General features: G+C 44.3%; 1 protein-coding gene across 3 annotated transcripts in view; it reads right to left on the reverse strand.

Annotated features, from left to right (window-relative positions):
• Positions 1-26,236, reverse strand: part of mbtps2 (membrane-bound transcription factor peptidase, site 2) — a 57,303-nt gene continuing 31,067 nt past the window's right edge. For all 3 annotated transcript variants that reach the window (XM_082970848.1, XM_082970849.1, XM_082970850.1), the window contains 3 exons: positions 18,524-18,746; positions 18,296-18,371; positions 1-769 (listed from right to left, as the gene is read on the reverse strand). In XM_082970848.1, coding sequence (XP_082826974.1) covers positions 547-769; positions 18,296-18,371; positions 18,524-18,746 — 522 coding nt within the window. In that variant the 3' untranslated portion in view covers positions 1-546. The remainder of the gene's footprint in view (positions 770-18,295; positions 18,372-18,523; positions 18,747-26,236) is intronic.

Below are 26,236 nucleotides of genomic sequence, written 5' to 3' on the forward strand. Positions count from 1 at the left end.
TATATTTCAAATGTCTTTATTCTTTTGGAACTTCTGTGAGTGTAATGTTTAATTTGTATTGTTTATTATCTATTTCACTTGCTTTGGCAATGTTAAAATATGTTTCCCATGCCAATAAAGACCTTGAATTAAATTAAATTGAGAGACAGACAGACAGACACAGACAGAAAGAGAAAGAGCGAGACAAATGGATAAAACAACAATGTATCATGAAATCCCTAGACAGAAACACATACCTCTTCACAGCGCGTGACGCCCCCCCCCCCCCCCCACACACACACACACACACACACACACACACACACACACACACACACACACACACACACTCCAGAGAGTAGAGAAGGTGCAGCTGAACACAAAATTTCCCCAGCATCCCTTAGTCACCATGTGCACCGCAGTGCCTGATGGGAACTGGAGTCTTTCTCTCAGAGAGGAGCAGGAAGAGACCCACAATGCCTTTGTGCGGAGGCACAGCACCCCGGGAGATAGTCTCTTGGCGTTGGTTGCCATGGAGGCGTTGGTGGTTGGTAGTCATAGTTACCGTTACCGGGCAGTAACCATCCACAGCCCCAGCGCTACATTAGCAGCCAGCAGAGCACTTCCTCCCAGCAACAGGAAAAAGCCAATCAGCTCGCGGTGCTGCCGATCTGTAACCACAGTGACCAGTGTGGCCTCCAGCAGAGCGGAGAGCATCCATTGGCCGTCGAGAGCGAAGCATGGAACAGAGTTGACCACGGCTAACGCTCCAGACAGGGATATAACGTATCTGATAAACACTGGGTTAAGATATATTCAGGACAGATCGACACTACACACACTGGGTTAAGATATATTCAGGAGAGATCGACACTACACACACTGGGTTAAGATATATTCAGGACAGATCGACACTACACACACTGGGTTAAGATATATTCAGGAGAGATCGACACTACACACACTGGGTTAAGATATATTCAGGACAGATCGACACTACACACACTGGGTTAAGATATATTCAGGACAGATCGACACTACACACACTGGGTTAAGATATATTCAGGAGAGATCGACACTACACACACTGGGTTAAGATATATTCAGGACAGATAGACACTACACAAATTGCAAACCGTTCTAGCTACCTACTGTTCTGGAGGAGGCTTGTGGTCAACCCTAACAGGTTGCTAGCTAGTTAGCATGGGGTTGCTAGCGAGTTAGCAGCCATTTTAAGGGCTCCTGAACAATTGTGCAATTTTCTGTGTTTTTTTGGCGCTGATCTTAACTTTTTTTGTACATAATGTTTCCGCCATCTTTTCATATGACCGAAAAGAGCTTCTGTACATCAGAACAGCGATCACTAACCTCCATTTGGTTGAGGTTTTCTATTTCAATGAGTCAGCGGTGAAGTACAGTGCCTTGCAAAAGTATTCATCCCCTTTGGCATTTTTCCTATTTTGTTGCATTACAACCTGTAATTCAAATAGATTTTTATTTGGATTTCATGTGATGGACATACACAAAATAGTCCAAATTGGTGAAGTGAAAAAAATAACTTGATTATAAAATGTAAAAAAAAAAAAAATTTAAATGGAAAAGTGTTGCGTGCATATGTATTCACCCCCTTTGCTATGAAGCTCCTAAATAAGATCTGGTGCAACCAATTACCTTCAGAAGTCACATAATTAGTTAAATAAAGTCCACTTGTGTGCAATCTATGTGTCACATGATCTCAGTATATACACACTTGTTCCGAAAGGCCCCAGAGTCTGCAACACCACTAAGCAAGGGTCACCACCAAGCAAGCGGCACCATGAAGACAAAGGAGCTCTCCAAACAGTTCAGGGTCAAAGTTGTGGAGAAGTACAGATCAGGGTTGAGTTATAAAAAAATATCAGAAACTTTGAACATCCCACTGGGCACCATTAAATCCATTATTAAAAAGTGGAAAGAATATGGCACCACAACAAACCTGCCAAGAGAGGGCCGCCCACCAAAACTCACAGACCAGGCAAGGAGGGAATTAATCAGTGAGGCAACAAAGAGACCAAAGATAACCCTGAAGGAGTTGCAAACCTCCACAGTGGAGATGGGAGTATCTGTCCATAGGACCACTTTAACCTCTCTTGGGTAGGGGCCAGTATTTTCACGTCCGGATGAAAAGCGTGCCCAAAGTAAACTGCCTGTTACTCAGGCCCAGAAGCTAGGATATGCATATAATTGGTAGATTTGGATAGAAAACTCTAAAGTTTCTAACTGTTAAAATTATGTCTGTGAGTATAACAGAACTGATATGGCAGGCGAAACCCCGAGGACAAACCATCCCCCCACCAAAAAAATTCAGCCTACCACTGTTTTCAATGGCTGTCACTTTTATTATAAGGTGAAATCCTCCCAGATTGCAGTTCCTAGGGCTTCCACTAGATGTCAACAGTCTTTAGAAAGAGTTTCAGGCTGGTTTTTGGAAAAATGAGCAAGAAATTGTAGTTTTTCTAGGTGGCTCCCATTTTGGCTGTAGTGTTTCCAAGCGCGTGGAAGAGAGCGCGTTCTTTGGTATTTTTCTCCGGTAAAGACAATAACAATTGAAACCCCACCTCTTGAAACCCCACCTGAAACCCCACCTCTTTAAGGAATACCTGGGATAGGATAAAGTAATCCTTCTAACCCCCCCTTAAAAGATTTAGATTCACTATTGTAAAGTGGTTGTTCCACTGGATATTATAAGGTGAATGCACCAATTTGTAAGTCGCTCTGGATAAGAGCGTCTGCTAAAAAAAATGACTTAAATGCAATTCTCTGTCTTAAATTGTATAATTTATTTACGTATTAGGGTACCTAAGGTTTGATTATAAACGTTTTTTGACTTGTTTGGAAAAGTTTATTAGTAATGTTTGGGATTCATTTTGTATGAAACTGGGTGGATTATTGACTGAAGCGCACCATTTAAACTGAGTTTTTATGGATATAAAGAAGAACATTATCGAACAAAAGGACCATTTGTGATGTATCTGGGACCTTTTGGAGTACCAACAGAAGAAGATCAAAGGTAAGGCATTTATTATATCGCTATTTCTGACTTCCGTGGTGCACCTGCCTGGTTGAAATAATTTTTTCATGCTTTTGTATGCGGGGCGCTGTCCTCAGATAATAGCATGGTGTGCTTTCGCCGTAAAGCCTTTTTGAAATCTGACACAGCGGCTAGATTAACAAGAAGTTAAGTTTTATTTTGATGTATTCCACTTGTGATTTTATGAAAGTTAAATATTTATAATTCTGTAGCTTGAATTTCGAGCTCTGCAATTTCACCGGGTGTTGGCCAGGTGGGACGCTACCGTCCCACCTGCCCATAAGAAGTTAACTCGTACACTCCACAGAGCTGGGCTTTACGGAAGAGTGGCCAGAAAAAAAGCCATTGCTTAAAGAAAAAAAATAAGAAAACACATTTGGTGTTCGCCAAAAGGCAAGTGGGAGCCTCCCCAAACATATGGAAGAAGGTACTCTGGTCAGATGAGACTGAAATTTAACTTTTTGGCCATCAAGGAAAATGTCTGGCACAAACCCAACACCTCTCATCACCCTGAGAACACCATCCCCACAGTGAAGCATGGTGGTGGCAGCATCATGCTGTGGGAATGTTTTCATCAGCAGGGACTGTGAAACTGGTCAGAACTGAAGGAATGATGTATGGCGCTAAATACAGGGAAATTCTTGAGGGAGACCTGTTTCAGTCTTCCAGAGATTTGAGGATGGGACCGAGGCTGGGACGGAGGTTCACCTTCCAGCAGGACAATGACCCTAAGCATACTGCTAAAGCAACACTCGAGTGGTTTAAGGGGAAACATTTAAATGTCTTGGAATGGCCTAGTCAAAGCCCAGACCTCAAACCAATTGAGAATCTGTGATATGACTTAAAGATCACTGTACACCAGCAGAACCCATCTGACTTGAAGGAGCTGGAGCAGTTTTGCCTTGAAGAATGGACAAAAATCCCAGTGGCTAGATGTGTCAAGCTTATAGAGACATATCCCAAGAGACTTGCAAATGTAATTGCTTCAATAGGTGGCTCTAAAAAGTATTGACTTTGGGGGGGTGAATAGTTATGCACGCTCAAGTTTTGTTTTTTGTGTTATTTCTTGTTTGTTTCACAACAAAAAATATGTTGCATCTTCAAAGAGGTAGGCATGTTGTGTAAATCAAATGATACAACCCCACCCCAAAAAATCTATTTTAATTCCAGGTTGTAAGGCAACAAAATAGGAAAAATGCCAAGGGGGGTTGAATACTTTCGCAAGCCACTGTACATACTGCCTATCCTGGACAAGACCCAAATCCACGACACTCGAAAAAGGAAGAGGCAGCGTTATAGAGGCAGGCGTGCGGGATACCTGACGAGACTACGTTGGCGAGCAGATAATCCACCTCTACCCTCAGTTCTATTGGCGAATGTGCAATCACTGGAGAATAAACTGGATGAGCTCCCTTCAAGACTATCCTATCAACATGATCTGAATAACTGTAATATGTTTATCTTGAGACGTGGCTGAAGAAGAACATAGTAAATATAAATCTAGCTGTTTTTTTTATATCCATCGGCAGGACAGAACGGCAGCGTCTGGTAAACTCAGAGTGTGTGTCGCTTGGTTAACAACAACTGGTGCACAATCTCTAATATTAAGGAAGTCTGGAGGTTCTGCTCACCTGAGCTAGAATACCACATGATAAGCTGTAGACCATACTATTTACCAAGAGCTGTCTATTTACCACCACAAACCGATGCTGGCACTAAGACCACACTCAACTGGCTGTATAGGGCCATAGGCAAACAAGAAAACGCTCACACAGAGGCGGCGCTCTAATTGTCCGGAGATTTTAATGCAGGAAAACTGAAATCCATTTTACCTAACTTCTACCAGCATGTCAGCTGTGCAACTAAAAGGGGAAAAAACTCGAGATCACATTTATTCCACAATTTATAACATTTTTGACATTTGTTTTTCTGGATTTTTGTTGTTGTTATTCTGTCTCTCACTGTTCATATAAACCTACCATTAAAATTATAGACTGATCATTTCTTTGTCAGTGGGCAAACGTACAAAATCAGCAGGGGATCAAATACTTTTTTCCCCCACTGTAGGCCCCTGGTTCACTCCTGACTTGACTGCCCTTGACCAGCACAAAAACATCCTGTTGCATTAGCATCGAATAGCGATATGCAACTTTTCAGATAAGTCAGGAACCAATATACACAGTCAGTTCGGAAAGCAAAGGCTAGCTTTTCCAAAAGAAATTTGCATCCTGTAGCACCAATTCCAAAAACTTTTGGAACACTGTAAAGCCCATGGAGAATAAGAGCACCTCCTCCCAGCTGCCCACTGCACTGAGGCTGGGAAACACTGTCACCAACGATAAATCTACGATAATCAAGAATTTCAATAAGCAGTTTTCTACGGCCGGCCGTGCTTTCCACCAGGCTACCCCTACCCCGGCCAACAGCTCTGCACCCCCCACAGCAACTTGCCCAAGCCTCCCCCCGCTTCTCCTTCACCCAAATCCAGACAGCTGCAAAATCTGGACCCCTACAAATCAGCTGGGCTAGACAATCTGAACCCTCGCTTTCTAAAATTATCCACAGCAAATGTTGCAACCCCTATTACTAGCCAGTTTAACCTCTCTTTCGTATCATCTGAGATCCCTAAAGATTGGAAAGCTGCAACGGTCATCCCCCTCTTCAAAGGGGGAGACACTCTAGACCCAAACTGTTACAGACCTATATGCATCCTGCCCTGCCTTTCTAAAGTCTTTCGAAAGCCAAGTTAAACAGATCACCGACCCTTTAAAATCCCACCGTACCTTCTCCGCTATGCAATCTGGTTTCTGAGCTGGTCATGGGTGCACCTCAGCCACGCTCAAGGTCCAAAACGATATCATAACCAGCATCGATAAAAGACCGTACTGTGCAGCCGTCTTCATCAACCTGGCCAAAGCTTTCGACTTTGTCAATCACCGCATTCTTATCGGCAGATTCAACAGCCTTGGTTTCTCAAATGACTGCCTCGCCTGGTTCACTAACTACTTCTCAGAAAGAGTTCAGTGTGTCAAATCGGAGGGCCTGTTGTCCGGGCCTCTGGCAGTCTCTATGGGTGTGCCACAGCGTTCAATTCTCAGTCCGACTCTTTTCTCTGTATATATCAATGATGTCGCTCTTGCTGCTGGTGATTCTCTGATCCACCTCTATGTAGACGACACCATTCTGTATACATCTAGCCCTTCTTTGGAAAATGTGTTAACAAACCTCCAAATGAGCTTCAATGCCGTACAACTCTCCTTCCTTGGCCTCCAACTGCTCTTAAATGCTAGCAAAACTAAATGCATGCTCTTCAACCGATCGCTGCCTGCACCAACCCGCACGACTAGCATCACTACTCTGGACTGTTCTGACTTGTTCTGACAACTACAAATACCTAGGTGTCTGGTTAGACTGTAAACTCTCCTAAAAGCTAAGAACCGACACTGTTTGTTGAGATTTTCAACCATGCACTGTTGAGTGGATGGTTGATTCTCCATTTTTGCAAATCTTATAATAAATTGTTGTTTGAAAGAATCTGCAGTCTCTCTTCCTATAGAATTGCTACCACAGTGGACTCTAATCAAGTTGTAGAAACATCAAGGATGATCCATGGAAACAGGACACACGTGAGCTCAATTTCCAGTCTCATCGCAGAGTGAATACGTATGTAAATAAGGTTTTTCTGTTGTTTAAAAAAAAAAATGTTTTGCATTGTCATTATGGGGTGTGTAGATTGATGAGGGAAAAATGTATTAAATCAATTTTAGAATAAGGCTGTAACGTGACAAAATGTGGAAAAATGAAAGAGGTCTGAATACTTTCCGAAAGTATTGTACATATCCCAACCAGAAGCCTTGGATTACAGGCAACATCCGAACTGAGCTAAAGGCTAGTGCTGCCGCATTCAAAAGAGCGGGACTCTAACCCGGACACTTATAACAAATACTGATATGCCCTCCGACGAACCATGGAACCCTGACCTGTTCACTGGACGTGCTACCTTGTCGCAGACCTGCTGTTTTTGACTTTCTCTCTACCGCACCTGCTGTCTCTAACTCTGAATGATCGGCTATGAAAAGCCAACTGACATTTACTCTGAGGTGCTGACCTGTTGCACCCTCTACAACCACTGTGATTATTATTATTTGACCCTGCTGGTCGTCTATGAACGTTTGAACATCTTGGCAATGTTCTGTTATAATCTCCACCCGGCACAGCCAGAAGAGGACTGGCCACCCCTCATAGCCTGGTTCCTCTCTAGGTTTCTTCCTAGGTTCTGGCCTTTCTAGGGAGTTTTTCCTAGCCACCGTGCTTCTACACCTGCATTGCTTGCTGTTTGGGGTTGTAGGCTGGGTTTCTGTACAGCACTTTGTGACATCAGCTGATGTAAAAAGGGCTTTATAAATAAATTTGATAGATTAATCGATCAAACAGGCAAAGCGGCAATATAGGACTAAGATCAAATCCTACTACACCAGCTCTGATGCTTGTCAGATGTGCTAGGGCTTGCAAACTATCACCAATGACAAAGGGAAACCCAGCCTTGAGCTGCCCAGTGATGCAAATCTACCAGACGAGTTAAATGCCTTGTATACTTGCTTTGCGGAAAAGCACCAGCTGTTCCGGAAGTCTGAGTCTTCACTGACATTTTCAACCTCTCCCTGACCCAGTCTGTAATACATACATGCAATACCTACTATCGCTCCGTAGCACTCACATCTGTAGCCATGAAATGCTTTGAAAGACTGGTCAAGGCTCACAACACTATCATGCCAGACCCATTCCAATTCGCATACCGACCCAACAGACCCACAGATGTCGCAATCTCTATTGCACTCCACACTGTCCTTTCCCACCTGGACAAAAGGAACAACCACGTGAGAATGCTGTTCATTTACTTCAGCTCATCGTTCAACACCATAGAGCCATCCAAGCTCAACTCTAACACAGAACCCAAACCGGCTGGGCCCGTGCGCCATCGTGCATAAATGTATTTTGTCCCCCCCACACCAAACGTAATCAAAACACGCAGGTTAAAATATCAAAACAAACTCTGAACCAATTATATTACATTTGGGGACAGGTCGAAAAGCATTAAATATTTATGGCAATTTAGCTAGTTAGCTTGCACTTGCTAGCTATTTTGTCCTATTTAGCTAGCTTGCTGTTGCTGGCTAATTTGTCCTGGGATATAAACATTGAGTTGTTATTTTACCTGAAATGCACAAGGTCCTCTACTCCACCAATTAATCCACACATAAAACGGTCAGCCGAATCGTTTCTAGTCATCTCGCATCCTTCCAGGCTTTTTCTTCTCTTGACTTTATATTGTGATTGGCAACTTTCATAAATTAGGTGCATTACCGCCACTGACCTCATTCGTCTTCAGTCACCCACATGTGTATAACCAATGAGGAGACGGCACGTGGGTACCTGCTTCTATAAACCAATGAGGAGATGGGAGAGGCAGGACTTGCAGCGCGATCTGTGTCAGAAATAGAACTGACTTCTATTTTAGCCCTTGGCAATGCAGACGCTAGTTGGCGCACGCGAGCAGTGTGGGTGCAATAATTTAATAATATAGACTTATAAATTTATTTTGAAACACTCGCAACGAGAGCGGTGTAGTCAGCCTGTAAGCTAAGGACCCTGGGACTGAACACCTCCCTCTGTAACTGGATCCTGGACTTCCTGAAGGGACACCCCCAGATGGTGAGGGTAGACAACAACAGATCTGCCACGCTGACCCTCAACACCGCGGCCCCTCAGTGGTGTGTGCTTAGTCCCCTCCTGTACTCCCTGTTCACCCACGACTCCATCACCATCATTAAGTTTGCCAACGACATGGCGGTGGTAGGCCTGGTCACCGACGATGTTGAGAAGGAGGTCAGAGACCTGGCAGTGTGGTGGCAGGACAACGACCTCTCTGTCAACATCAGACAAAGGAGCTGATCGTGGACTACAGGAATGGAGGCCTGAGCATGCCCCCATTTACATCGACGAGGCTGTAGTGGAATGGGTCAAGAGCTTTAAGTTCCTCTGTGTCCACATCACCAAGGACCTATACTACATGGAAAAGGTATGTGGACACCCCTTCAAATTAGTGGATTCGGCTATTTCAGCCACACCCGTTGCTGACAGGTGTATAAAATCAAGCACACAACCATGCAATCTCCATAGAAAATCATTGGCAGTAGAATAGCCTTACTGAAGAGCTTAGTGACTCTCAACGTGGTACCATCGATAGGATGCACATTTCCAACAAGTCAGTTGGTCAAATTTCTGCCCTGCTAGAGCTGCCCTGGTCAATTGTCTGTCCTCGGTTGCAACACTGACGACCGAATTCCAAACTGCCTCTGGAAGCAACGTCAGCATAAGAACTGTTTGTCAGGAGCATCATGAAATGTGTTTCCATGGCCGAGCAGCCGCACACAAGCCTAAGATCACCATGCGTCGGGTGGTGTAAAGCTCGCCACCATTGGACTCTGGAGCAGTGTAAACTCGTTCTCTGGAGTGATGAATCACGCTTCACCATCTGGCAGTCCGACGGATGAATATGGGTTTGGTAGATGCCAGGAGAACGCTACCTGCCCCAATGCATAGTGCCAAATGTAAAGTTTGGTGGAAGAGGAATAATGGTCTGGAGCTGTTTTTCATGGTTCAGGACCCTTAGTTCCAGTGAAGGGAAATCTTAACGCGACAGCATACATTGACATTCTAGACGATTCTGTGCTTCCAACTTTGTGGCAACAGTTTGGGGAAGGCCCTTTCCTGTTTCAGCATGAAAATTCCCCCGTACACAAAGTGGGGTCCATACAGTAATGGTTTGTCGAGCTAGGTGTGGATGAACTTGACTGGCCTGCACAGAGCCCTGACCTCAACCCCATCGAACACCTTTGGTATGAATTGGAACGCTGAAAGGAAGCCTGCCCTAATTGCCCAACATCAGTGGCCAACCTCAATAATACTCGTGACTGAATGGAAGCAAGTCCCCGCAGCAATGTTCCAACATCTAGTGGAAAGCCTTCCCAGAAGAGTGGAGGCTGTTATAGCAACAAAGTGGGGACCAACTCCATATTAATGCCCATGATTTTAAAATGAGATGATTTACGAGCGGGTGTCCACATACTTTTGACCATATAGTGTATCATGGTCTAAACACACCAACACAGTCGTGAAGAGGGCACGACAACGCTTCTTTCCCCTCAAGAGGCTGGCTGAAAAGATTTGGCATGGGCCCTCAGATCCTCCAAAGGTTCTACAGCTACACCATTGAGAGAATCTTGACCGGTTGCATCACAGTTTGGTATGGCATCTGCTTGACATCCAACCACAAGGCACTACAGAGGATAGTTCGTACAGCCCAGTAAATCAATGGGGCCGACACCCTGCCATCCAGAACCTATATACCAGGCGGTGTCAGAGGAAGGCCCTCAAAATTGTCAAAGACTCCAGCCACCCCAGTCATAGACTGTTCTCTCTGCTACCGCACGGCAAGCGGTACCGGAGCGCCAAGTCTGGGTCCAAAAGGCTCCTGAACAGCTTCTACCCCCAAGCCATAAGACTGCTGAACAGTTCATCAAATGGCTACCCAGACTATTTACATTCACCCCCATTTTTTTGTTGCGCTGGCTCTATGCACACCCACTAGACTCTACCCACACACCCACTAGACTGTACCCACACACCCACTAGACTCTACCCACACACCCACTAGACTCTACCCACACACCCCCACTAGACTCTACCCACACACCCCCACTAGACTGTACCCACACACCCACTAGACTCTACCCACACACCCACTAGACTCTACCCACACACCCACTAGACTGTACCCACACACACCCACTAGACTGTACCCACACACACCCACTAGACTGTACCCACACACACCCACTAGACTGTACCCACACACCCACTAGACTGTACCCACACACCCACTAGACTGTACCCACACACCCACTAGACTCTACCCACACACTCACTAGACTCTACCCACACACACCCACTAGACTCTACCCACACACACCCACTAGACTCTACCCACACACCCGCTAGACTCTACCCACACACCCACTAGACTGTACCCACACACCCACTAGACTGTACCCACACACCCACTAGACTGTACCCACACACCCACTAGACTCTACCCACACACCCACTAGACTCTACCCACACACCCACTAGACTGTACCCACACACCCACTAGACTGTACCCACACACACCCACTAGACTGTACCCACACACACCCACTAGACTCTACCCACACACCCACTAGACTCTACCCACACACCCACTAGACTCTACCCACACACCCACTAGACTCTACCCACACACCCACTAGACACTACCCACACACCCACTAGACTGTACCCACACACCCACTAGACTGTACCCACACACACCCACTAGACTGTACCCACACACACCCACTAGACTCTACCCACACACCCACTAGACTCTACCCACACACCCACTAGACTGTACCCACACACACACCCACTAGACTGTACCCACACACACACCCACTAGACTGTACCCACACACACACCCACTAGACTGTACCCACACACACACCCACTAGACTGTACCCACACACACACCCACTAGACTCTACCCACACACCCACTAGACACTACCCACACACCCACTAGACTGTACCCACACACCCACTAGACTGTACCCACACACCCACTAGACTGTACCCACACACACCCACTAGACTGTACCCACACACCCACTAGACTGTACCCACACACCCACTAGACTGTACCCACACACCCACTAGACTGTACCCACACACCCACTAGACTCTACCCACACACCCACTAGACTCTACCCACACACCCACTAGACTCTACCCACACACCCACTAGACACTACCCACACACCCACTAGACTGTACCCACACACCCACTAGACTGTACCCACACACACCCACTAGACTCTACCCACACACACCCACTAGACTCTACCCACACACCCACTAGACTGTACCCACACACACCCACTAGACTGTACCCACACACACTCACTAGACTGTACCCACACACACACCCACTAGACTGTACCCACACACCCACTAGACTGTACCCACACACCCACTAGACTGTACCCACACACCCACTAGACTCTACCCACACACCCACTAGACTGTACCCACACACCCACTAGACTGTACCCACACACCCACTAGACTGTACCCACACACCCACTAGACTGTACCCACACACCCACTAGACTGTACCCACACACCCACTAGACTCTACCCACACACACCCACTAGACTGTACCCACACACCCACTAGACTCTACCCACACACCCACTCATACTACACAGACACCCCAACACACCATGGTTTCCGTTAGCCGGTAATAGACGGCTTTTGTCCGATTAAAAAAAGAGATCTAGAGGCAGTATTCATTTTAAAAACATAAACATATACTGCATTCTCTGAAACCTGACCTTATTAATATGATACATGTTATTTAATCATAGCACCACACTGCTCGCGCGTGTCAACGATCGTCTGAGTAGCCAGGCGCTAAAATAGAACTTGGTTATTTGAGCGTCTGCGTTTGGTTCTATTTGTGATGCGCTGCAAGTCCCGCATCTCCCATCTCCTCATTGGTTGTTAGGAGCATAGACCCACGTGGGTGATTGAAAGATGAACTGAGGTCCACACTCCAGTCCAGTTGGTGGTGGTAATGCACCTTAAAGTTGGTTGCCAACCGCCATATAAAGTCCACAGAAGAAGATTCCTGAAGGAGGAGAGATGACTAGAAATTAACTCGGTTTCCCCTTTTATCTGTGGATACATTTTAGGTGTAGAGGACCTTGTGCATTTCAGGTAAAATAACAACCCAATGTTTATATCCCAGGACAAATTACCTAGCAACAGCAAACTAGCTAGCTAAATTGCCATCAATGTTAAATGCTTTTCAACCTGTCTCCAAATGAATATAGTTGGTTCAGAGTTTGTTTTGATATTTCAACCTGTGTCCTGATGGCGTCTGGTGTGGTTGGACAAAATCAACACGCGCACAGTATCCTATTAGATCTCCTCTCTTTCTAAATTTCTAACGGATATTTTCATCTCGGTCGCATAAAACTGCTTGCATGTGAAAACACTTTTGACAATGGTGTTTTCCCACTAATTGCATTATGGAACAAACATTGGCGTGTAGCCTACTGCCTTGTGCACATTGCTGTGCTTACATTGTGAATAATAATATTTTAAGCAACATTTTATGACAATTAGCTTGGCATTAGCTTGGCATTACTAGCGAGTTAACTTGGGTTGCTAGCGAGTTAGTGTGGGATTGCTAGCGAGTTAGTGTGGGATTGCTAGCAAAGCTAGCATGGGGTTAGTAGCGAGTTAGCTTGGGGTTCGCTAATGTACAAAATCAAAGAATCTGTCGGGACTGAATGGCATGGAGGAGGATAACAAGCACCAGTAGTTCCGCTGTTTGGGTTCTCATCACTGGTTATTTAGACTATCAGGATTGGGTGAAGGCAGTGCAAAACTGCTTCGCTTAGACTGCTTCGCGCAAGCCCATATGGATAGGAGGCAGGCTTTGGCTGAGACCCCCTCCCACGGACCCCCTCTTATGCAATGCGACACCATTCTGCAGAGGACACCCAAACCAGAGTGACCACCGCAAAGCCCAAGGAGCTTGACCCTCTCTGGAAGTTCCTGTAGCCCTGCTTGGTATAATTAGCCTATACTGGCTATTGGTTGAGACGCAGGGCGCGTTCTGGGGCGGCAGGGTAGCCTAGTGGTTAGAGCGTTGGACTAGTAACCGGAAGATTGCAAGATCGAATCCCCGACCTGACAAGGTAAAAATCTGTCTTTCTGCCCCTGAACAAGGCAGTTAACCCACTGTTCCTAGGCCGTCATAGAAAATAAGAATTTGTTCTTTACTGACTTGCCTAGTTAAATAAAGGTAAAGTAAAAAAATAAATTAAATACACTATGCTGTAAGATATACAATGAAATGCCTACTCGCAACTAAAGCTCTCCTCTCAGACAGTGCAATGATATTAAGCTATACGTATCTGTATTTACATTAGGCTAACCCTAACCCTACCCCTAACCCTAACCCTACCCCTAACCCTAACCCTACCCCTAACCCTAACCGTACCCCTAACCCTAACCCTAACAATAGCTACTCTCACCACGTAAGCCTATACTGTAAATGATTGTTGTTTGTTCCTGAACTGTTCCTTCAGCACCACAAGTTGGTTCAACTTCTATAACATCATTGTGCGATTCTAGGGATGTACTTTCAGCTCCACGAAGGGCACTCCAATCTCTTAAAATAACCCTCATCAAGATCTGCTGCCTATATCTAATAGTCCCACTCATCACTTACTGTTATAATTACAAATAGAAGAGTATCACTTCTCACAGTGGTGCTGGTTTAGTAAAGTTTGATCAAAGCTAAATCAATGTATCGCAAGATCACATACTGATTCATGAATATTTTACATAACAGAATATAATAGCATAGTAGGCCTGCGATGTTACACCAACAACACCTCATTTCTACTGACATTTTAGGATGGTTAGCTGAAGCTTTTTCTCATGCGCCAAAACTCAACATAGTGGACCACTAGGCAGGATATATGCTTTGATTGAAACTAAATAGAACAAAGGCTAATAGTTAACACCATCTGTTCTAATTGGCTCCTGAAACAGCCAATCAAGAAGCTCTAAATGCCTACTTCCAGGAAACTGATTGAGATCAGATGATTTGCATGCAGATGCAGTTCTGACATTTAACTCGTGAAGAATGATCATTTATGAAAGTGATGGCCTACTTTGAAATGAAGAATACCTATCTTGGTGTTTGAGGGTATTAAAGATATAACATTTCTTGAGACAATAGACCTGTGTGGTCATAGTCAGACGTTGCAATTGGAGGATGCATTTTATGCATATTCTATAATGATAAACTATTTAATAGGCTACATCTGTCGGTACAAACTTTGATTGAGGAAATTATGATTTACATTTGAGTAATTTAGCAGATGCTCTTATCCAGAGCCACTTACAGTAGTGAGTTCATACTTTTTTCATACTGGTCCTCCGTGGGAATCGAACCCACAACCGTGGCTTTGCAAGTGCCATGCTCTACCAACAGAGCCACACAGAACATTTAAACGTAATTAAAAAATAAATAGCACTACAACACTGAACGTCACCAACAATATTTTATGTTGCTAGCTAGCTAGTTAGCTGTGGTTTGCTAGCTAGTTAGCTGTGGTTTGCTAGCTAGTTAGCTGTGGTTTGCTAGCTAGTTAGCTGTGGTTTGCTAGCTAGTTAGTTGTGGTTTGCTAGCTAGTTAGTTGTGGTTTGCTAGCTAGTTAGCTGTGGTTTGCTAACTAGTTAGCTGTGGTTTGCTAACTAGTTAGCTGTGGTTTGCTAGCTAGTTAGCTGTGGTTTGCTAGCTAGTTAGCTGTGGTTTGCTAGCTAGTTAGCTGTGGTTTGCTAGCTAGTTAGCTGTGGTTTGCTAGCTAGTTAGCTGTGGTTTGCTAGCTAAGCTGTAGTTTGCTAGCTAAGCTGTGGTTTGCTAGCTAGTTAGTTGTGGTTTGCTAGCTAGTTAACTGTGGTTTGCTAGCTAAGCTGTGGTTTGCTAGCTAGTTAGCTGTGGTTTGCTAACTAGTTAGCTGTGGTTTGCTAGCTAAGCTGTGGTTTGCTAGCTAGTTAGCTGTGGTTTGCTAGCTAAGCTGTGGTTTGCTAGCTAGTTAGCTGTGGTTTGCTAGCTAAGCTGTGGTTTGCTAGCTAGTTAACTGTGGTTTGCTAGCTAGTTAGCTGTGGTTTGCTAGCTAGTTAGCTGTGGTTTGTTAGCTAGTTAGCTGTGGTTTGCTAGCTAGTTAACTGTGGTTTGCTAGCTAGTTAACTGTGGTTTGCTAGCTAGTTAACTGTGGTTTGCTAGCTAAGCTGTGGTTTGCTAGCTAAGCTGTGGTTTGCTAGCTAAGCTGTGGTTTGCTAGCTAAGCTGTGGTTTGCTAGCTAGTTAACTGTGGTTTGCTAGCTAGTTAGCTGTGGTTTGCTAGCTAGTTAGCTGTGGTTTGCTAGCTGTTTGGGGCAGAGATGTTAAAGAAAGGAGGAGATAGGAATCCCAATGAATGATGGAACGTATAACGCCCAACCCAGCAGACTGTCAACCAATCGCGTTCAAGTTGTCATGCTGCGTCAGGTGGTTGCTAAGCTAATCGGAACGCAATCCCTTCTCAAAGTCAGGGTCGAGAAGGTACGTAATGTCACAAATCCAAAGCTATACCATTATTCAGAGAACACCATTGAAAATTAGACCCTGGTCTCAATTGGGTTCCCCTGATTAGATAAAAAAAAAAAGTTTACCTGTTTGGGCTAGGGGGCAGTATTGAGAATTTTGGAAAAAATATGTGCCCATTTTTAACTGCCTCCTACACCAACTCAGAAGCTAGAATATGCATATTATTGTTCAGGTTTGGATAGAAAACACCCTAAAGTTTCTAAAACTGTTTGAATGGTGTCTGTGAGTATAACAGAACTCCTATGGCAGGCAAAAACCTGACAAGGTTTCATGCAGGAAGTGGCCTGTCTGACAAGGAGTCGTGCATCTTGCATCTGTTTATTGAAGAGTAAGGATCTTAGCTGTAACGTGACAATTCCCAGGGCTCCAATAGGCTTTCAGAACCCGGGAAAATCATGAACGATTACGAGGCAGCCTCAGGCTGAAACAGATTATCACCTTATCCAAGTGTCCCATTAGGTGACAATGGAATGAGGCGCGTGCGCGGCCCCCGTGGAGTATTTTCATTAGGCTGTTTAGCTTATTGCAGATTCCCGGTCGGAATGTTATCGCTTTTCTACGAGATAAATTGCATAAAAATTGATTTTAAACAGCGGTTGACATGCTTCGAAGTACGGTAATGGAATATTTAGACATTTTTTGTCACGTTCTGCGCCATGCGCACGACCGTGGTTTACCATTTCGGATAGTGTCTAGAACGCACGAACAAAACGACGCTATTTGGATATAAAGATGGATTATTTGGGACCAAACCTACATTTGTTATTGAAGTAGAAGTCCTGGGAGTGCATTCTGACGAAGACAACAAAAGGTAATCAAACTTTTATAATAGTAAATCTGATATTGGTGAAGTGCTAAACTTGCCGGGTGTCTAAATAGCTAGCCCTTGATGGCTGGGCTATGTACTTAGAATATTGCAAAATGTGCTTCATCCGAAAAGCTATTTTAAAATCGGACATATCGAGTGCATAGAGGAGTAATGTATCTATAATTCTTAAAATAATTGTTATGCTTTTTGTGAACGTTTATCGTGAGTAATTTAGCAAACTGTTAGTAAATTCCCCGGAAGTTTGCGGGGGTATGCTTTTTCTGAACGTCACATGCTAATGTAAAAAGCTGTTTTTTGATATAAATATGAACTTGATTGAACAGACATGCATGTATTGTATAACATAATGTCATAGGTGTGTCATCTGATGAAGATCATAAAAGGTTAGTGCTGCATTTAGCTGTGGTTTGGGTTTATGTGATATTATATGCTAGCTTGAAAAATGGGTGTCTGATTATTTCTGGCTGGGCACTCTCCTGACATAATCTAATGTTTTGCTTTCGTTGTAAAGCCTTTTTGAAATCGGACAGTGTGGTTAGATAAACGAGAGTCTTGTCTTTAAATAGCTGTAAAATAGTCATATGTTTGAGAAATTGAAGTAATAGTATTTCAAACGATTCAAAAATCGCGCCACTGGATACAAGTGGCTGTTACGTAGGTGGGACGAATTCGTCCCGCCTAGCCCATAGAGGTTAAATCAAAAATAAAATATGATATTACAGAGAACAAGTTAATTATCTCACATCTTGGAAAAGATTTGTAATGTTGTACTTCTTGTTCACGAAATTCATGCTGATGTTGGGTTTTTGAGCTAGCACCCAATTGGTTCCCATTCACTCCTTGAAGGAGTGCTCTCCTTGTCGTAGAATGCACTGCGTGGCCCATTGACAATGCATCGGTAACGTAAACAATGGCCGTTCATTTGATTCCAATGGAGTTTCTCATCTCCCCCAAAGTAGATCTGCTCTGGGTTGCTAACTAGTTAGCTGCGGTTGCTAGCATGTTAGCTGTGATTGCTAGCGAGTTAGCTGTAGTTTCCTAGCCTCTTCAGGTTTGTTCATTTCCAACACTGCCATAATATGGAGTCTGAATGTACAAAAGGATACTTGCAGAAGGTCTCCATGACAACAGGGAGGTCCAGGTTCAGGAAGCCGAAGCGAGGAGCAAAGTTGGTCAGACTGACTGAGGAGGACAGGACAGGCATTAAGACAGACAGACAGACAGACAGACAGACAAACAGACAGACAGAAAGACAGAAAGACAGAAAGACAGAGGACAGTGTTATGGTTAGTTGATCAGACAGGAAGTCAGGAGGGACAATAACACACACTGACCTGCATATTGGAGGTGAGGAGGGTACCCCACAAACAGCATCTGTGTATTGGGTGGATGAGTGAGGCGGATCAACCTGGTCTGGTTCTCCAGCGAAGGTGTGACACAGACACTGGGTGAGTGTGTGTCAGGGTCTGTGTCAAGATGCGTGTGTGTGAGGCAGTCTGCGTTGCTGCGACACACACGGCTGCCAGACAGTATCTTACGAGCCGGGAGACACGCATACTGAAACACAACCAGCAGTTAGTCCAATATCTGTGTGTGTGTGTGTGTGTGTGTGTGTGTGTGTGTGTGTGTGTGTGTGTGTAGGGCTGTACCCCACCCTCAAAAATTCTGGCTCGACCGAGAGTCTTTTGTTCTTTCGACCAATCGATTGGTCAACATTTTGAAACGTGTATTTTGCCATATATAGACACACCCTGTGTTTGATTAAATTAACTATATGCACTGAGCTGGTCTGATGCTTTAAGCACTGTGTGAATCAAATCAACTATATGCACTGAGCTGGTCTGATGCTTTAAGCACTGTGTGAATCAAATCAACTATATGCACTGAGCTGGTCTGATGCTTTAAGCACTGTGTTGGATTAAATCAACTATATGCACTGAGCTGGTCTGATGCTTTAAGCACTGTGTTTGATTAAATTAACTATATGCACTGAGCTGGTCTGATGCTTTAAGCACTGTGTGAATCAAATCAACTATATGCACTGAGCTGGTCTGATGCTTTAAGCACTGTGTGAATCAAATCAACTATATGCACTGAGCTGGTCTGATGCTTTAAGCACTGTGTGAATCAAATCAACTATATGCACTGAGCTGGTCTGATGCTTTAAGCACTGTGTTGGATTAAATCAACTATATGCACTGAGCTGGTCTGATGCTTTAAGCACTGTGTTTGATTAAATTAACTATATGCACTGAGCTGGTCTGATGCTTTAAGCACTGTGTGAATCAAATCAACTATATGCACTGAGCTGGTCTGATGCTTTAAGCACTGTGTGAATCAAATCAACTATATGCACTGAGCTGGTCTGATGCTTTAAGCACTGTGTGAATCAAATCAACTATATGCACTGAGCTGGTCTGATGCTTTAAGCACTGTGCGAATCAAATCAACTATATGTACTGAGCTGGTCTGATACTTTAAGCACTGTGTGATTAAATAATTAAGACATGGAGCCACAGATGAAGATGAGCAGAAAATAAAACCTGGACCATCCATCGTCCTTCCTTTACGCTCATTAAGTTACTAGTAATAGGCTAGCTCTTCCATCAGCCACTGTATCTTATCATTTCTAGCGATCTGTGTGCCAGTTATGATTTTCATGGAACAGTATTATTTCAACTATAATAACATCTTCGTATCTCAATATCACTGTCGTGGTTAAGCTAAATTATATCCAAATGAAAATTATACAAATGTAAAAGCTAAAATGTATAATTTGAGCTAACCTTTTTCCTAACCTTCCAATTGGCTCATTCATCCCCCTCCTCTCCCCTGTAACTATTCCCCAGGTCGTCACTGTAAATGAGAATTTGTTCTCAGTCAACTTACCTGGTAAAACAGGGATATAAAAAGTATAAAATAAAGACCAAGTTCTCCTAACCTGCTACGGAAAAGTACATTCCAGTCGTAGCTGTACTCCACCAAGTGAGAACTATGCATGGTTTATATTATCACCTATAGTCTAGTTAAATAAAGGTTAAATATCACCTATAGTCTACTTAAATAAAGGTTAAATTAATTTATTAAATCACCTATACTCCAACTGATGCAGCATAGTGGCTATAAATCCATGGGCTGAAGCATGGGGTTGCTGCATTTACACTACTGGACACTGGAGACATGGACTGTTCTCCATGATCCCGTCCTGCAGGCGGTACCGGTACATCAAGGCTTAGACAAATAGACTCCAACACAGCTTCTATCCCCTGGTCATAAGCTACAGGACTGTTTTGCTGCACAGACTGGAATATGTTCCGGGATTCCTCAGATGGCATTGAGGAGTACAGCAGATCAGTCACTGGCTTCATCAATAAGTGCATCGACGACGTCATCCCCACAATGACTGTATGTACATACCCCAACCAGAAGCCATGGCTTACAGGCAACATCCGCACTGAGTTAAAGGCTAGAGCTGCTGCTTTCAAGGAGCAGGACTCTAACCGGGCGCTTATAAGAAATCCCGCTATGCCCTCCGACGAACCATCAAACAGGCAAAGCTGCCCAGTGACACAAGCCTACCAGACGAGCTAAATCACTTCTATGCTTCGAGGCAAGCAACACTGAGGCGTGCATGAGAGCATCAGCTGTTCTGGACGACTGGGTGATCATGCTCTCCGTAGCCGACACGAGTAAGACCTTTAAACAGGTCAACATACACAAGGCCGCAGGGCCAGACGGATTACCAGGACGTGTACTCCGGTCATGTGCTGACCAACTGGCAGGTGTCTTCACTGACATTTTCGAAATGTCCCTGATTGAGTCTGTAAACCAACATGTTTCAAGCAGACCACCATAGTCCCTGTGCCCAAGATCACTAAGATAACCTGACTAAATGACTACAGACCCGTAGCACTCACGTTCATAGCCATGAAGAGCTTTGAAAGGCTGGTAATGGCTCATATCAACACCATTATCCCAGAAACCCTAGACCCACTCCAATTTTCATACCACTCAAACAGATCCACAGATGATGCAATCTCTATTGCACTCCACACTGCCTTTTCCCACCTGGACAAAAGGAACACCTATGTGAGAATGCTGTTCATTGACTACAGCTCAGCGTTCAACACCATAGTGCCCTCAAAGCTCATCATTAAGCTAAGGACCCTGGGACTAAACACCTCCCTCTGCAACTGGATCCTGGACTTCCTTACGGGACGCCCCCCAGGTGGTGAGGATAGGTAACAACACATCCTCCACGCTGATCCTCAACACTGGAGCCCCTCAGGGGTGCGTGCTCAGTCCCCTCCGGTACTCCCTGTTCACCCACGACTGCATGGCCAGGCACAACTCCAACACCATCATTAAGTTTGCAGACGACACAACAGGCCTGATCACCGACAACAACGAGACAGCCTATAGGGAGGAGGTCAGAGACCTGGCCGTGTGGTGCCAGGACAACAACCTCTCCCTCAACGTGATCAAGACAAAGGAGATGATTGTGGACTACAGGAAATGGAGGCCCGAGCACGCCCCCATTCTCATCGACGGGGCTGTAGTGGAGCAGGTTGAGAGCTTCAGGTTCCTTGGTGTCCACATCACCAACACACTAGAATGGTCCAAACACACCAAGACAGTGGTGAAGAGGGCACGACAAAACCTATTCCCCCTCAGGAAACTGAAAAGATTTGGCATGGGTCCTGAGATCCTCAAAAGGTTCTACAGCTGCACCATCGAGAGCATCCTGACCGGTTGCATCACCGCCTGGTATGGCAACTGCTCGGCCTCCGACCGCAAGGCACTACAGAGGGTAGTGCATACGGCCCAGTACATCACTGGGACCAAGCTGCCTGCCATCCTGGACCTCTACACCAGGTGGTGTCAGAGGAAGGCCCTAACAATTGTCAAAGACTCCAGCCACCCCAGTCATAGACTGTTCTCTCTACTACCACATGGCAAGCAGTACGGGAGTGCCAAGTCTAGGACAAAAAGGCTTCTCAACAGTTTTTACCCCCAAGCCATAAGACTCCTGAACAGGTAACCAAATGGTTACCCAGACTATTTGCATTGTGTGCCCCCCCAACCCCTCTTTTACGCTGCTGCTACTCTCTGTTTATCATATATGCATAGTCACTTTAACTATACATTCATGTACATAATACCTCAATTGGCCCGACCAACCAGTGCTCCCGCACATTGGTTAACCGGGCTATCTGCATTGTCTCCCATGTGAGGGAAAAATTATGTATTCACCTTATTTGTTGGATATGTAACAATTATTTACTTAACGAACAGTAAGATATTTCTGTCCTGCTAATGCTGTGTTTTATGTTCTCCACTCTAACACCCTGCAGTCTGGGTGTTGAGGATGTGAGTTCTACTAGAGAGAACTTGAAGCTGACAATTGACTAGCATTCTATAGACAAGATGTGGCATGTGTGACTCGAGATAGAGAGAGCCTGGAAGAGTTAAAAACAATGCCTCATTGTCTCATCTTCCTGGCATCTGGGAAGTAAAAGACCATCCTGTGTAGATAACCAAGGTGGCTTATGGGAAGGTTAGAAGTGACTGACTAAGCAATCTTGGTATTAGCTATTTAAAAACTGTGCATTGTCTGTAAAGGCTAGACTCTCAGCCTAACAGTCAGTCAAGACTAGTGGGCTGACGGTCTCATTGTTGCAATAATTAATCGATATTAAATAAAGATGATTGTTTGAAGAAAATGACCAAGACCAAGTCTCTCTGTAATGAACTTCCACGGCACCCACCACCCACCAACCCCTCTTTTTACGCTACTGCTACTCTCTGTTCATCATATATACAGTCACTTTAACCATATCTACATGTACTACCTCAATCAGCCTGACTAACCGGTGTCTATATGTAGCCTTGCTACTGTTATTTTCAAAATGTATTTTTACTGTTGTTTTAGGTCTTTACTTACTTACCCACACACCACACACCACACACACACACACACACACACACACACACACACACACACACACACACACACACACACACACACACACACACACACACACACACACACACACACACACACACACACACACACACACACCTTTTTTTTGCACTATTGGTTAGAGCTTGTAAGTAAGCATTTCACTGTAAGGTCTACTACACCTGTTGTATTCAGCATTTCACTGTGAGGTCTACTACACCTGTTGTATTCAGCATTTCACTGTGAGGTCTACTACACCTGTTGTATTCAGTATTTCACTGTGAGGTCTACTACACCTGTTGTATTCAGCATTTCACTGTGAGGTCTACTACACCCGTTGTATTCAGCATTTCACTGTAAGGTCTACTACACCTGTTGTATTCAGCATTTCACTGTGAGGTCTACACCTGTTGTATTCAGCATTTCACTGTGAGGTCTACTACACCTGTTGTATTCAGCATTTCACTGTAAGGTCTACTACACCTGTTGTATTCAGCATTTCACTGTGAGGTCTACTACACCTGTTGTATTCAGCATTTCACTATAAGGTCTACTACACCTGTTGTATTCAGCATTTCACTGTGAGGTCTACTACACCTGTTGTATTCAGCATTTCACTGTGAGGTCTACACCTGTTGTATTCAGCATTTCACTGTGAGGTCTACTACACCTGTTGTATTCAGCATTTCACTGTGAGGTCTACTACACCTGTTGTATTCAGCATTTCACTGTAAGGTCTACTACACCTGTTGTATTCAGCATTTCACTGTGAGGTCTACTACACCTGTTGTATTCAGCATTTCACTGTGAGGTCTACTACACCTGTTGTATTGAGCATTTCACTGTGAGGTCTACTACACCTGTTGTATTCAGCATTTCACTGTGAGGTCTACTACACCTGTTGTATTCAGCATTTCACTGTAAGGTCTACTACACCTGTTGTATTCAGCATTTCACTGTAAGGTCTACTACACTTGCTGTATTCGACGCATGTGACAAATAAACTTTGCTTTCATCTTTATTAGGCCTACTACGGGGGATAGAAGATTGACATAGGATAGTGACTTTGCTGTTTGAGAAAAAGTAAAATGTGGTACCATATTGAATAATACAGTAAGTTCTCTTCAAAGTACGCCTCGGGATTCGATCATGACGCACACAGTTGCATTAGTGATGTGCAGTTGGCGAACGATTCGTTCTTTTTTTAACAAATATTTTTACTGACTCGAGAGTCATGATTTGTTTTTCTGAGCGACTCATTCATTTCAGTCTTTCGTTTGACCTGCTAGTGCTGGCTCCAATGAGTCCTACAGCAGGATTAATACACGCTCCTAGTGATGGGAAGGTAAGGTTAGGAAAAGGGTTTGGGTTAGCTTAAATGCACACGATTGTCAAGAGAAAACTGATTACCAGTCTTTGCTTTGGGCAAAGGACGAACACAGTCCACCAGAACCCTGCTGAAATGTTAGTCAAAAGTAGGAATAGGCTGCAAAGGTGCGACCGGTACAGCCCGGTTCGGGTTTACCCGTCCGCTGGCAAACGCGACAGGATTTACAGTAAGCCACAACATCCTGTTTCAGATCAGACCAGAAGAAGTTAAGTAAGATATGGTCATACATCTTGTTGAGCTCAAGAGGGCCTGCCATACTACCATCGTGAGCCAACCTCTGTATCTCTTGTTGAAGTGCAATTGGAACGACAATTTGAGATACACTGGGACAATCGCCCTGCCTAGACGTGTCGCTATTTCCTTATTAGAACGTCAAAGAACCCCCCCCCCCCCCCACGAACTTCATCAAACTCGTCCTCTGGCCAGAAAGAGGGAAAAGGAAAACATATTTACTCTGTTCAGCAATCAGCTGCTTTCTAGAAATTGAAGTGTCAGCTGTAGGGTTCTACAAACGGTTCTACAAACTCGCTCACCTTTGAGGTTTTCAAAGGGGAGGTCAGCTCAGGAGAATTTCCCGAAATCAGGATCACCTATAAACGTCTCAGACAGATCGACCATGGTGGGATCGCTGACATCCTCAACATTAGACTTGCTTCTGGTGACTTTCTTAGACATAGCACGTGTAACGGCACATGATGGGAACACGCTAGTAGAGGTCGACCGGCATGGCCGATTAATTAGGGCTGATTTCAAGTTTTCATAACGATCGGTAATCGGCATTTTTGGACACCGATTATATTGCATTCCACAAGGAAACTGCGTGGCAGGCTGACCACCTGTTACGCGAGTGCAGCAAGGAGCCAAGGTAAGTTGCTAGCTGGCATTAAACTTATCTTATAAAAACAATCAATCAATCATAATCACTAGTTAACTACACATGGTTGATGATATTACTAGGTTAACTAGCTTGTCCTGCGCTGCATATAATCAATGCGGTGCCTGTTAATTTATCATCGAATCACAGCCTACTTCGCCAAACGGGTGACGATTTAACAAAGGCGCATTCGTGAAAAAAGCACAATCATTGCACGAATGTACCTAACCATAAACATCTTTTGCCTTTCTTAAAATCAGAAGAAGTATATTTTTTTAAACCTGCATATTTAGTTAAAAGAAATTCATGTTAGCAGGCAATATTAAACTAGGGAAATTGTGTCACATCTCTAGCATTCATTGCACGCGGAGTCAGGGTATATGCAACAGTTTGGGCCGCCTGGCTCGTTGCAAACTAATTTGCCAGAATTTTACATAATTATGACATAACATTGAAGGTTGTGTAATGTAACAGGAATATTTAGACTTATGGATGCCACCCGTTAGATAAAATACGGAACGGTGCCGTATTTCACTGAAAGAATAAACGTTTTGTTTCCGAAATGATAGGTCATTAATATGGTCAAATCCGGAAACTAAGGCTTGTATTTCTGTGTGTTTATTATAATTAAGTCTATGATTTGATATTTGAGAGCAGTCTGACTGAGCGGTGGTAGGCAGCAGCAGGCTCGTAAGCGTTCATTCAAACTTTACTGCATTTGCCAGTAGCTCTTAGCAATTTTTATTTTATTTTATTTATTTCACCTTTATTTAACCAGGTAGGCAAGTTGAGAACAAGTTCTCATTTACAATTGCGACCTG

This window comes from Salmo salar, chromosome 29 (genome assembly GCF_965601325.2).
Source record: "Salmo salar chromosome 29, fSalSal1, whole genome shotgun sequence".
Taxonomy (NCBI): domain Eukaryota; kingdom Metazoa; phylum Chordata; class Actinopteri; order Salmoniformes; family Salmonidae; genus Salmo; species Salmo salar.